Genomic DNA, 11944 nt, shown 5'->3' on the forward strand with positions numbered 1-11944 from the left:
GCCTCTGAGACTGACAGCAACAATTCCCCTCAATAACATTCACATTAAAAACTTCATAATACTGACTTGGCATAATATTGTGATGCACCTTTTAAAATGGAAAATGTTCTTGAAAAGAGCCACAAAATATTTAAAAAATTAATGATTTTGACATCACAACATTTCATACACATAGTGTATTTCTCAAAATCTACAACTGCTTCCCGTCCAACGATGAGCAATGACATCTAACAACAGCGGTTAAGTGGTTACAATAAACAATAGTGGCTACTGTAAATGATCTTCACAAACGTTTTGTTTATTATTACAAGATGATTTGCATTTGTTTTGTACACTTGTTAGATTGACAGTTAGTTTGTTAGTTAGGTACACAGACTCACACACAGCTATTGAACAGATTTTGATGGAATTCCCTGGCTGATTTAGAACTGATAAGTTTTATGCCTCCACTAGAAGGTGGTGGCATAAACTCCTGTGGGCCATTACTTTTAACAAGGTACATGAACTGTGGCTAACTGGTTACAATAAACAACTGTGGCTATTGTAAGTGAGTGACCTTCACAAACTTCTTCTTTGTTATTATAAGATGATTGCATTTTTTCCCCTTTTTTTGGGTTGTACGCTTGTTAGATTGACAGTTCGCTTGTTAGTTAGATACACAGAATCAGACACAACTATTGAACAGATTTTGATGGAATTCCCTGGCTGATTTAGAACTGATTAGTTGTATGCCTCCACTAGAAGGTGCTGGAGACATGCTGTTCTGTAGTCATCCAGCCTTATGCGAGTCCACGAGTCTGTGCTTCAGTCACAAAGTGTTTGTGGCCCTGGTTGCTTTTGAATGGGTGGACGCATGCAGACTAAATCCTGTGTGCCATTACTTTAAACTATGTCTATGAACAGTGGCTAAGTGGTTACCATAAAGTTTAGTGGCTATTGTAAGTGACCTTCACAAACGTTTTGTTTGTTATTATAAGATGGTTGCATTTGTTTTGGTTGGATGCTTGTTAGATTGACAGTTCGTTTGTTAGTTAGCTACACGGAATCAGACACAACTATTGAACAGATTTTGATGGAATTCCCTGGCTGATTTAGAACTGATTAGTTGTATGCCTCCACTAGAAGGTGCTGGAGACTGTTCTGTAGTCATCCAGCCTTATGCGAGTCCACAAGTCTGTGCTTCAGTCACAGAATTTTTGTGGCCCTGCCTGCTTTTGAATGGGTGGACACATGCTGACCAAATCCTGTGGGCCATTACTCTAAACAAGGTAGCCTACATGAATTGATTCATTTTTGGAGGCAAAGACTTTCAAGATGGCAATAGAGGTCTCAGAATCAACACTATGGTCTTGAGGCCCACCTGTTTTGATTAGAAATGATCTGGACGACTTTGTTGCATTTGAGTTCACCATTGAATATGAATTCAATTCAGTTGCTTTGAATTCACCACTGGGGTGAGGTTATTCATTGCAGAAACTAGATCTAACTAGAAAGCGCTTCAGACAGTAAAATTGAGCTGCCTTGGTGAACGTGTGTGCTCTGAGTTTAGTTATACATGACTTTGTATGCAATTATTACATTTTTATACAAATATTTTTTATTCTGACATATTATATGAACATACATGACTCCACTTTTCATTACAATCAATTGTACACAGTGTTAACGACAAAGGCAAAAGGCATTGTTCTGTCCATAAAAATAAACCATATTTACACATACTTTATTTGTTGACAATACACCACAATGAACTCACAGTACAGAAAAGTAAAGGTAAAGTGACTCAGAGTGGAAGTGCAGTGAGGTGGGGAAAAGGGGCACCATAGGTCAGAGGTTGCCCACCAGTCATCCTGGCCCGACTACATCCACAGTCAATAGATCTACAGTAACTCCAGAGAGCTCAAACAGAAAGTAAAAGTAGTTAAGAAAGAAAAAATATCCTGCTCAATTTTCCTTCCAACAAAGGTAGCCTCACCGAGTGGCTGACATTTAGTTGATCCTAAGCCTGGATGGAAGGAAAATGTGGCACAGGGTTTTTACTTCTGGGATTTTTACCTTTACTGTTTGGACATTTACTCTCCTGACGGCTCTGCTTAACTCCTTTAAACCTCACTGGATGAGGACGGCTGCTGGGCCTCGTCTGGCTGGAACCCGGTGTTGACCTCTCCTTTGGCACTGGGGACACTGGAGCTGGAGGTGGCGCTGTCTGGGGTCGGCTCAGGTAGATCAAACTTGGCTGACCTCAACGCCACTATACGCTTGTATGTCTGAAAAGCTGATATACCATCAAGATCAGTTGGAATTATACAGTATTGAAGAATGATTATAATGCTATAATGTTTTCTGTACACACTGTAACACCTCGACCTTTAAGGGGTTGTTGGACATCAGCCTTTCTGTAATTAGGACATCACAAGTGACATTTTCTATATTCTTTTTTTTAAATGAAGGGTTTCTGAGTCGTGATGCTTAATTTGAATTTGTTTACTTTGCTGTAACTTATTTTTCTTTTGAATATTCTTTGCTTTTATATTTGTTTCTGGTATTTGATCGGATTATGTGTCTCGACGGGAGAGAACCACAAAGCCTCTTTGTTTTAGTAATCCCATAAATTGGCTAAATGTTTAGAAACAAAAAGGCAAGGTTGATGAATAGCACATAATAGCGGTGTCTTGCACAGAGGCGCTAAGTCTTGCCTTCTGCATGACTGCATAATATATTTGCTACCTGGACTGAAGTTGAGTGCAGTATGTGCAGGGATATTTATTTTGCATCAAATGTGTACTGTATGGGGGGGGCGCTGTGGTGCAGTGCGCTAGGCCCCCAAATTTGGGCTTGGATGCCCACCCACGGGAGCCCCGGTTCGAGTCCTGCCGGGGTCATTTCCCGATCCTCCCCTTTCTCTCTGTCCCATTCGCTTCCTGTCGCCATATTCGATAATTTTTTTTAAATGTCTACTGTATGGGAACTGAGCCGTGGTTTAATTGTAAGCCCTTTTTGGGAAAGGGTGCCCTCTGCCTATTAAATCCTAATAAGCAGAGGGCAGGGTTAGGGTTAAACAAGTCTGAAGTTTTTTGGTAGTCTTCAACTTGGTAGTAGTTGGGTATGTGCTTGTCTTGTGGACATGTATCCTGCAGCGAGCATATTAAAATATTATTTTTGTTATCAGAACCTAATGCCGAAACAACATCTTTTGGTGCAGCATGCAAGTAAGTAAAGAAAGTAAAATAGGCATGAAAGGCAATAATAAATCTATACCAGTGATTCTCAAACCTTTTCAGACCGAGGACCACTTTGTCCACCCAAAAATGTTCAGGGACCACCTGTCAACTGAATTGACAGGAGACGGGTGCTAATTTGCTGATTTTGATGCAGATCATTTACTTTTTTATTCACATTTACAAGCCTGTCTTATTGTGGTGAAAATATGCTAGTGACACCTGTGGGTCATCTATAAGCAAGTTTATCACTTCATGTTCGTTTAGCCAGGTTTATCACTTAACCAGCTTCTTCGAGTACCCTCCTAGTTGCCCAATGCTAACACCCATACTGTAGATATGCTGCAGTCCCCACCTGTGATGAGGAGAAGGCCGAGGGCGATCTGGCAGGCGCCGTACATGAAGGGGAAGGCGAGCATGTGAACCAGCTCCCCAGGGCTGAAGGACAGCTGCAGAACCGAGACGCAGATCGGAAAATTCTGAGCTCCCGTCTCCACGGCAATCGTTCTGCACCTGTTGCCACAGCAAAACCAGTAGACAGGTCAAAGGTCACCGTAAAGCTTGTCATCTAAGGTCAGGGAGTTGTCATGACTATAGGGCCACTTCTAAACATAGCCTACTAAGAAAATTATCAAAAGACAATCCTTTTGTGCCCCACCCCAAAACTCTTCCCTTAGTGGTGCACTTGATTACTACACTTACAGTACTCAAAACTTCAGGTTGACTAATAAAACCGATGTTTGTTTGTCTAGTTAGATTGATGCCTTTAAGAATTGGGTCATTTTGCGTGTGCTTGAGTGCACAGTGCACTTCTCTAACTCCCAAACATGGATGAGGCTACTTGCAAAACAATTTCACCCTTTTCCAGAAAGCACCTGCTATTTCTGCAACTGGGTACAACTGTTTCAACTGCTTCAATCAGTACAACTTGTTCCTTGAGAATTTGCTGATAAGATCAAACCTCTCAGCACTCAGCATTGTCAGTGGCTATTTTGAGCTGTATACAAAGAGTAAAGGAAGAGTGACAGTCCCAAGAAGAAGGAAACAGGAAGCTTTTTACACACCGTTTCTGTCAATACCTTAAACTTTCATCAGAAAGAACCACCAAATGTGACTGTATTTGAAAGCATTGCATTTTCCAAAAAAGAAAGCAGTTTTATAGTTTACAGAAGGTCTACCTATACAGGCCTGTTTTAGTAGATCTTTTCCAATGCATTTTTTTACCACATTGAAAAAAATAAACAACAATTTGTTGATTATGCTTATGCATTATGTGTCCAGCATTAAAACTCCATGTGAAAAAAGACTTCTCACTCTTCTTAAGTCAGATATTTATATGCAATTAAAATGCTATTAATTTTGATTCATTAATTTCAAAGCCTGTCGTTAACACGATACATTTTTTAATCGAGACCCAGCCCTGAATATAATGTAATATAATATAATGTAATATAATTAGGGGTGGGCATAGATTAATTTTTTTAATCTAGATTAATCTCACTGTAATTATGAAATTAATCTAGATTAATCTAGATTAATCTATATCAAAATGGCTCATTCAGAATAGGCACGATAGCGAAATAATGCCGAAAAAACCTTGGGGTTTCTTAAGACAGATGGCGCATTAGACCAGAGCTCATCTTTTTTTCCAAAATGCATCTCATCTTCAAAAAATGGTCATGTTGATGCTTGGAGATGAAAAAATCACAGCAATATGTGTAAAGTGTGTCCAATATGTTAGGAAGCATTTACAGTTATAAGATACTGAAATTTCAAAATGAACAGCGCTATAAGTTGTACAATTCAGCATTTCATTTCTAATGGGGAGAGAGAGAGAGAGAGAGAGAGAGAGAGAGAGAGAATCTGAAAAGGAGCAGCGGCTCCTTTAAGAGAGGGAGGAACTCTGCGCGTAGTAGGCACAGCAGCCCTCAGCAGAGCCAGGCTACTGGATATTCCTATCTAGAACCTACAGCACTGGCACACGGCGATTTGACAGTTGTTCTCAGAGTTAGAATGCCAGATGAGTTACAACTCGACATGAATTCAGTTTGCAAAAGAAAAAAAAGTCAAGCGCGACAACCGCGAGGTTTATTACCGTCAGACATGAGAATATCTCACTGAATCGCAAATGTGCGCGATTGCAACACAAACATTCAGCGAGAGTAGATATTGACAGTTTCAGTTTGACAATCTTCAAAATGCATAGGACTATCACACGGAATGTTTTGCAATTATAGCACAGGCAAGATTTCTGGAAGTTGTTTATGTATTCTATGCAATGTGTGAGGAAATGTAGGCTATGTCGGGCTGGTAGCTACTCACACACAATAATGTCTCTATGCTTCACCTCAAACAATAACGTCTCTTTAGTCTACCACTTATGAAAAAGCACTCAAACAACAACTACCACGGCAGAGGGATTAATGTTTTCAGCTGCAAACACTTCATATTTAGTAGGTCTGCTGAAACAACAGGTGGAGAGAGGAGAAGCGACTGGAGCGCAGTCTAAAAGCGTCTGTCAATTAAACGCTATGGTGACGTGCATACCCAAACTCCAAACCTATATTTTGAGAATAGATTAACGTGCGATATTTTCTTTATCGCGCGACAAGAGTCTCACATTATCGCAGCACGTTAACGCCGATAACGGCCCACCACTAAATATAATATAATATAATATAATATAATATAATATAATATTGGTTACACATAAACATGTGTTACATATAAGCATCAGACAGTTTAAATAGAGTTTAAAAAGTACTTTGTAAACATTCATTTCCCTGATTGTCCCTCCTCACCTTTGCCATGACTGGCTCAGCAAAACGGAACAGATGAAGCCCACCGTGCAGCCAATCAGAGGGAAGATCACCGCGACGACCACGACAGCTGGGTCTGTGTTCCAAGAGCCGGGGTACAGCAGACTGCTCAAGATGGCCACAGTAAGTACCAGGACACTGCACACTGTTGTGCCCACCTGCACAGACCCAACAACAGCAATCAGAGATGGCAACCTGCCCCTCCTTGTAGGGCTGCACGATTATGGAAAAAATCATAATCACGATTATTTTGGTCAAAATCATAATCACGATTATTAATCACGATTATTGATTTTTTAAGATTTTTTTGAAAATTATAACAAGATGAAATATAACCAAGAATGAATTACATACAGGATGAGCGAAATAAAATGAATTGTAATAATTATGTAAAGGCAATAGCATGAAACTCAAGTGGACAGATTTCTGGCCAGAAACACCAGCCTGTCAGTATGTTCTGGCTTCAAGGACGCTCTCAAAAGTAGGTCACTATTGCCACGATTAAATCACGATTAAAATCACGAGTTCGATTTCACTATTTTATCACGATTTTGATTATTTTTCGATTACTTGTGCAGCCCTACCTCCTTGGCAACGCTAGATGCACATGACGATGTGTGTCTAGCGCCACCCGCAGGCAACCCAAAACACGGTGGGTAGACACAGGCAAAGACACAGGCACACAGACAGACGGACAGACAGACAGACAGACAGAGGAGTATTCCAAGAACATGGCTAAATGATAAACATAGCTAAGCTTTATTTTTATTTTCTAAATATGTGCTTTTGGCCTTTATTTAGGACAGGACAGTGTGAGAGTCTGACAGGAAGTGGGTGGGAGACAGAGAGAGGGGAAATGATCGGTAAAGAAGCTGGGGCCAGAATCAAACCCAGGTCGCCGGCGTAATGGCACAGCGTCTTAGCTCATTGAGTTGCCGCACCCACAAAAAAAGCTAAGTTAACTTACAAGAAGTGGTGAACTTGTTAATACAGCATATGTAGATATCCAAGAGACTTCATTCCGTTAACACTCCAGGCTCAGCTATTAAATGATTTAAAACACAAAGACACAGACAGACAGACAGACAGACAGACAGACAGACAGACAGACAGACAGACAGACAGACAAACAGACAAACAGACAAACAGACAACCTGGTCGACCTCCCTCCAGGAGACAAGGTAGCTAATACAAGGCACCAAATGCAAGGCACTGATACATAGTATCTCAATCTTTTAATGTGTGTGTGTGTGTGTGTGTGTGTGTGTGTGTGTGTGTGTGTGTGTGTGTGTGTGTGTCTGTGTATTTCCTTACACATCTAAACTGTACTGTACAGCAATACTGTATTGCAATACTGCAACAAAACATATATAGCAATATATGATGAGCAGAAACGTTACCTTCAAAATGACTTTTGCTACCTTGGGCCATTTGTAGTTGACACAGGCACCGAGACCCACAGGGACAACCATACAAACCAAAGTGATACCTACAGATGAAATATTAAATGAATGACCATTCATAAACAAGATGGAGGGATGCTTGGGTTTAATGAGTAATGAGTTGCTCCTCAGCATGGATGTATTCTCAAAGAAGAGACAATCCCGGGCACTCAAGAGGATAGTTGGTATTCAATGGCTATGGGGCTATGACTTCAATACAACGGGGGCGTTGTGCACAAAGCCCCCCATTTATGGGCTGGACTCGAGTCCGACCTGGGTCATGTCCCTGCCCTGCCCCATCTCTGTCTCTCTATCATACTCGAGAGACACTCGACTCTTATAGACTATTATAATTAGGTGTAGGTTTACATTTGATTGACCACAGCTATCAGCCATTCAGAATCGAGAACCGGACCGCACAGTGTTAGATTTATTCTAATTTCGAAACGCAACGTGATATAGGCCTACATTTTTTAATATTATATAGGCCTATTAATAACATTAAAAAAATGGATCTCTTTAGCCAATTTATGTGCCCCCCTGAAAAAACACTTGACCAACAGTCATTCAAGCGAAAAGGTAAAGTCTCACCTATTTTGCTGTAGGGCATTCTGATCATTCCTGTGTCCACCCATCTGCGCGTGTAAACGAGGAGGCACAATGGCATCATTCCCAATGCTAAGACTGTGGACACACTCGTCATGGTGATGCTTAAGGAGAAGACAGCACAGGGATAAACATGTTATGGTATACTATGTTCTATATCAAAGTGAGCAGTAATCAGACCTCATAGATAGATAGATAGATAGATAGATAGATAGATAGATAGATAGATAGATAGATAGATAGATAGATAGATAGATAGATAGATAGATAGATAGATCACCAACCAACAAGCCATAACCCATTTCACTCATTGGTGCACAGACAACTTTTTGGAACTTAAAGGGACACTGTGCAGGAAATGGTCATAAAGGGTACTGCAACTATGCTACTCATTGAAACTGGGCTGCCTATTGCCAAATTTGATCTTTACATGAAAGTTTACTAAGTAATAAACAAATATTCTCTAGTATGGTCCAAGTACAGTCATTTTTGGAAATTCAAAATGGCGGACCATGGAGAAGATCCCCCTTTTCGTGTATGAAAAGTGCAATTTTTCCAGTCATTATGAATACTTACGATTTGATGCTGGTGGTAAGTATTCATGAAAAAGGTAACATCAGTGAATGGGCAGCATGAATTCTGGAAATAAATAACTAAAAATCTCACACAGTGTCCCTTTAATGTAACAAAAACAAAAGAAATGGTCATTCACAACACACCATCACCCCGTCTGGCCTCCACCTCCATCCACAACCAGATAGTTGAACAGGTCAGACACTTCAAATACCTTGACTCACCATAGACAATAAACTCACTTTTGATGCACGTCACTAACATCCACAAAATATCTCAACAGAGACTTTATGTGATCCGTAAACTTCCCACCCTCTCTGTTGCCCCTCATCTCCTTTCCCACCTGTACTCCAGCATCATCCAGCCCATCCTAGTGTACTGCTCAACCTGTTTTTACAACATGCTCTCCACCAGCTGCAGGAACAAACTCACTAAAATCACACACTGCATCCAAATCACCACCCTACACACAACCTAATTGATCTCAACCTCAAAGCTGTCACACGTCTAGCACAGTCAATAATCAGAGACCACCCTCTCCATTATCATTTCACACTGCTCCCATCCGGATGGAGGTACAGGACACTCAGGTGGCAATGAGCACGTATTAACAAAAGCTTTATCCCATCTGCCATCAGCACTGAACAACCTTCCACAATAACCCGGTATGGCCCACCCTGGCTGTGTATGTATGCAGTGTGTGATTGTTGGTATGGCTGCATGGTTTATTGTGTGAGTAAGTGCTTATGTTGTCTCTGTGTAGTATCTGTGTTGGAGTGCGCATACATAAGTGGATATGTGTGTGTGTATGTTGAGAGTAGGCCTATGTCTTTATGACAGTATAGTGTATGAATGTAGATTGCACTTGATGTCCTTATGTTGTCCTTGTCTATTGTGTATGTTTTGTCTTCATGTTGGCTGTAAGCTTCCTCTTGTGGACAATAGACAGACAGACAGAGAGACAGAGAGACAGAAAGACAGACAGAAAGACAAAGAGAGAGAGAGAGAGATAGATAAATAGACAGATAGACAGACAGACAGACAGACAGACAGACAGACAGACAGACAGACAGACAGACAGACAGACAGACAGACAGACAGACAGACAGATAGATAGATAGATAGATCTGCCTAACAGAACTCACATTTCCTCTTGCCAAACAAGTCACATTAACTCTGAAATGACTAAATAACCCAACACCAAAAAATGTCAGGCTTTGTTCATGACATTGCATGGTAGGCTAGGTTAGACAATATACTGGCCTTTTTAAAATGTTTTTTTTAATTCATTTTTTAACATTTTAATAGGCCTATCTCATAATTCATACTAGGATAACTGTCGTGTTCCATGTCGTTTGTGTTATTTGCAGAGCCTTAAAAGAGATTTCAAACATCAAAATAATCTGACTTAAATTATGAGCTGTGGGAACTGCCTACTAGAAGGCACTTCTGTGAGTCAATCACGGAAAACAATTCCGTGTCCAGGGGCACGCAATTTTGGCAAAATCCGTGAAACTGACACGGATCTCGTGTCCCAAAGATCCGTGTCCACTCCACGGAATTGTAAACCTCTCTCTCAATCACCCAGCCACACACCTGAGATCCATGTCTCCATCAATCCAGAAGGTGACTATGTTCGAGAGGGTGCCTCCGGGGCTGCAGCCCATGATGAGAAAAGCCACAGCCTGCACCGGTTTAACGGCAGACGCCAGAGCCAGTAGGAACGCGGCGAGCGGCATGACTCCAAACTGGCACAGCAAGCCCACGAGGATGCCCCACGGTCGCCACACATGGGCCTTCACCCTGGAAACATCTATGCTGCATCCCAGCGCAAACAGTAGCAAGGCCATGAAAAAGGAAAGCGCGACATTCGCCGCTCGGTGAATAGTGATGCCAAAGCTCTCTGAGGTTGTGTTCAATACATCTCCCTGCGCCACGTACTCCACTTGCGCACCACTGCTATGTGACATCCTGTAGACTGCACCGCCGAGAAAGGCAAGTCGAACGCTGACTACAGTGTAGGCCTTCTCAGCTGCCTCCCTCGTCTCGACGGCCCAAGGCTGCTTACACACTACTCCCCTAATCTAATCTCCTCCCTGCTCTCCTCGGAATTTATTAAGAAAAGGGTCTGAACAAGCCGAAAAACTTCACTGCAATTATTGTAGGAAGTATGAAGCTAAGAGGATTATGCTACGATTAATAGGTCCATTTTGGGGACGTTTTTGACACTCAAACACTGGCGTTAACTCTTTACAGGTAGCCTACGTGAGTCTATGGTCACCTTTACGCAAAAAAAAAAACTTTTAAAAAACTGTACAACTGTAGCCTATTAAATAAGTGTTAAATAAAGTGAATAACCAAATATACAAAACCGAGTGGAAGTCCAAGTCCAGCTCTAAATTTTGTTGATTCACCAGACTTACTGTAGGCCTAATACCACAATGCATGCCCTTACACCTGGCACACTGCGTCCAAATCATTAACACTAGAGATGTACCAGCTTTAAGGCTTTCCATAGTGGGCTTGTGGTTTAAAAAGATGTTAGGCAATAGGATGACTAGATTTAGTCATTGTGGGTTACCATTTCAATAATCCCTGACCTGACCTCAGATCGGTTACAATCAGTTTCCAGATTATGCTGTTGATGATGCAGGGCATCTGCACTTTGCCATGGTGCCTATTTAATGAAAACATAACCACATTATATAGAAGTAGCCTATATTTTGGTATTTTTCATTGTGGCTTTGCTTGATAGGCTAGAGCAAGTTAAATGTAGCCTAGAGAGGAAATATTAAGGAGAGAGGTGGCCCTGGGTGTCTGTTTCTGCTTTTAATACAGTAAGAATGTTTGTCCAACTACAATGTTTTGTTTGGATGTTTTGTTTCTTGAATTTGTAAACAAACAATCATTGTATAGGCTACTGTTGGCGAACTGTTGGGGGACATTTTTATAAGTCTGAGGACAGTAGGCCTACAGATGTGTTGCTGCATATTTATCTGACAAACAAAAACGGTCTTCCATTTTATTGAAGAAGTCACATTGTTAGGCGAATGGTGGAGGGCAACAATCTTTAGGTTGTTTAGCAGATTTTAGTGTGCTGGTGTCCAGGGGACCGGCAGAAGCCAAGACTGTCCTTCAGATTCGTAGCGACGCTGAGCCCCACAGCTATCTGCGGTCTGCTCTCATCACACGAGGCAGGCCTTGTTCCTCGACTGACTTCACTAGAAAGGGGGGGGGGGGGGGGGGGGGGGGGGGGGGGGGGGGGGGGGGGGGGGGGGGGGGGGGG

General features: G+C 41.6%; 1 protein-coding gene across 1 annotated transcript; it reads right to left on the reverse strand.

The window, feature by feature from the left end:
* Positions 1–322: 322 nt before the first annotated feature.
* On the reverse strand, positions 323–10964 carry LOC134458399 (sodium-dependent organic anion transporter-like). Its single transcript, XM_063210700.1, has 6 exons — positions 10255–10964; positions 8071–8189; positions 7438–7526; positions 6020–6195; positions 3574–3731; positions 323–2275 (listed from the first exon to the last, which is right to left on the reverse strand). The coding sequence occupies exons 1-6, from the start codon at positions 10626–10628 to the stop codon at positions 2103–2105; spliced, it is 1089 nt and encodes a 362-aa protein (XP_063066770.1). The 5' UTR covers positions 10629–10964; the 3' UTR covers positions 323–2102.
* Between the last annotated feature and the right edge of the window lie 980 nt (positions 10965–11944).

Source organism: Engraulis encrasicolus, chromosome 11, assembly GCF_034702125.1.
Source record: "Engraulis encrasicolus isolate BLACKSEA-1 chromosome 11, IST_EnEncr_1.0, whole genome shotgun sequence".
Lineage (NCBI taxonomy): Eukaryota > Metazoa > Chordata > Actinopteri > Clupeiformes > Engraulidae > Engraulis > Engraulis encrasicolus.

What these genes read in the sequence shown, in the direction of transcription:
- LOC134458399 (XM_063210700.1), bottom strand. Translation starts at nt 10,628, where the DNA reads ATGTCACATAGCAGTGGTGCGCAAGTGGAGTACGTGGCGCAGGGAGAT. An exon ending in TAGCAAAAGTCATTTTGAAG is followed by an intron (nt 6,196 to 7,437) that starts GTAACGTTTCTG and finishes GGGTCTGTGCAG; the next exon opens with GTGGGCACAACAGTGTGCAG. An exon ending in CGGCCTTCTCCTCATCACAG is followed by an intron (nt 2,276 to 3,573) that starts GTGGGGACTGCA and finishes ATGGTATATCAG; the next exon opens with CTTTTCAGACATACAAGCGT.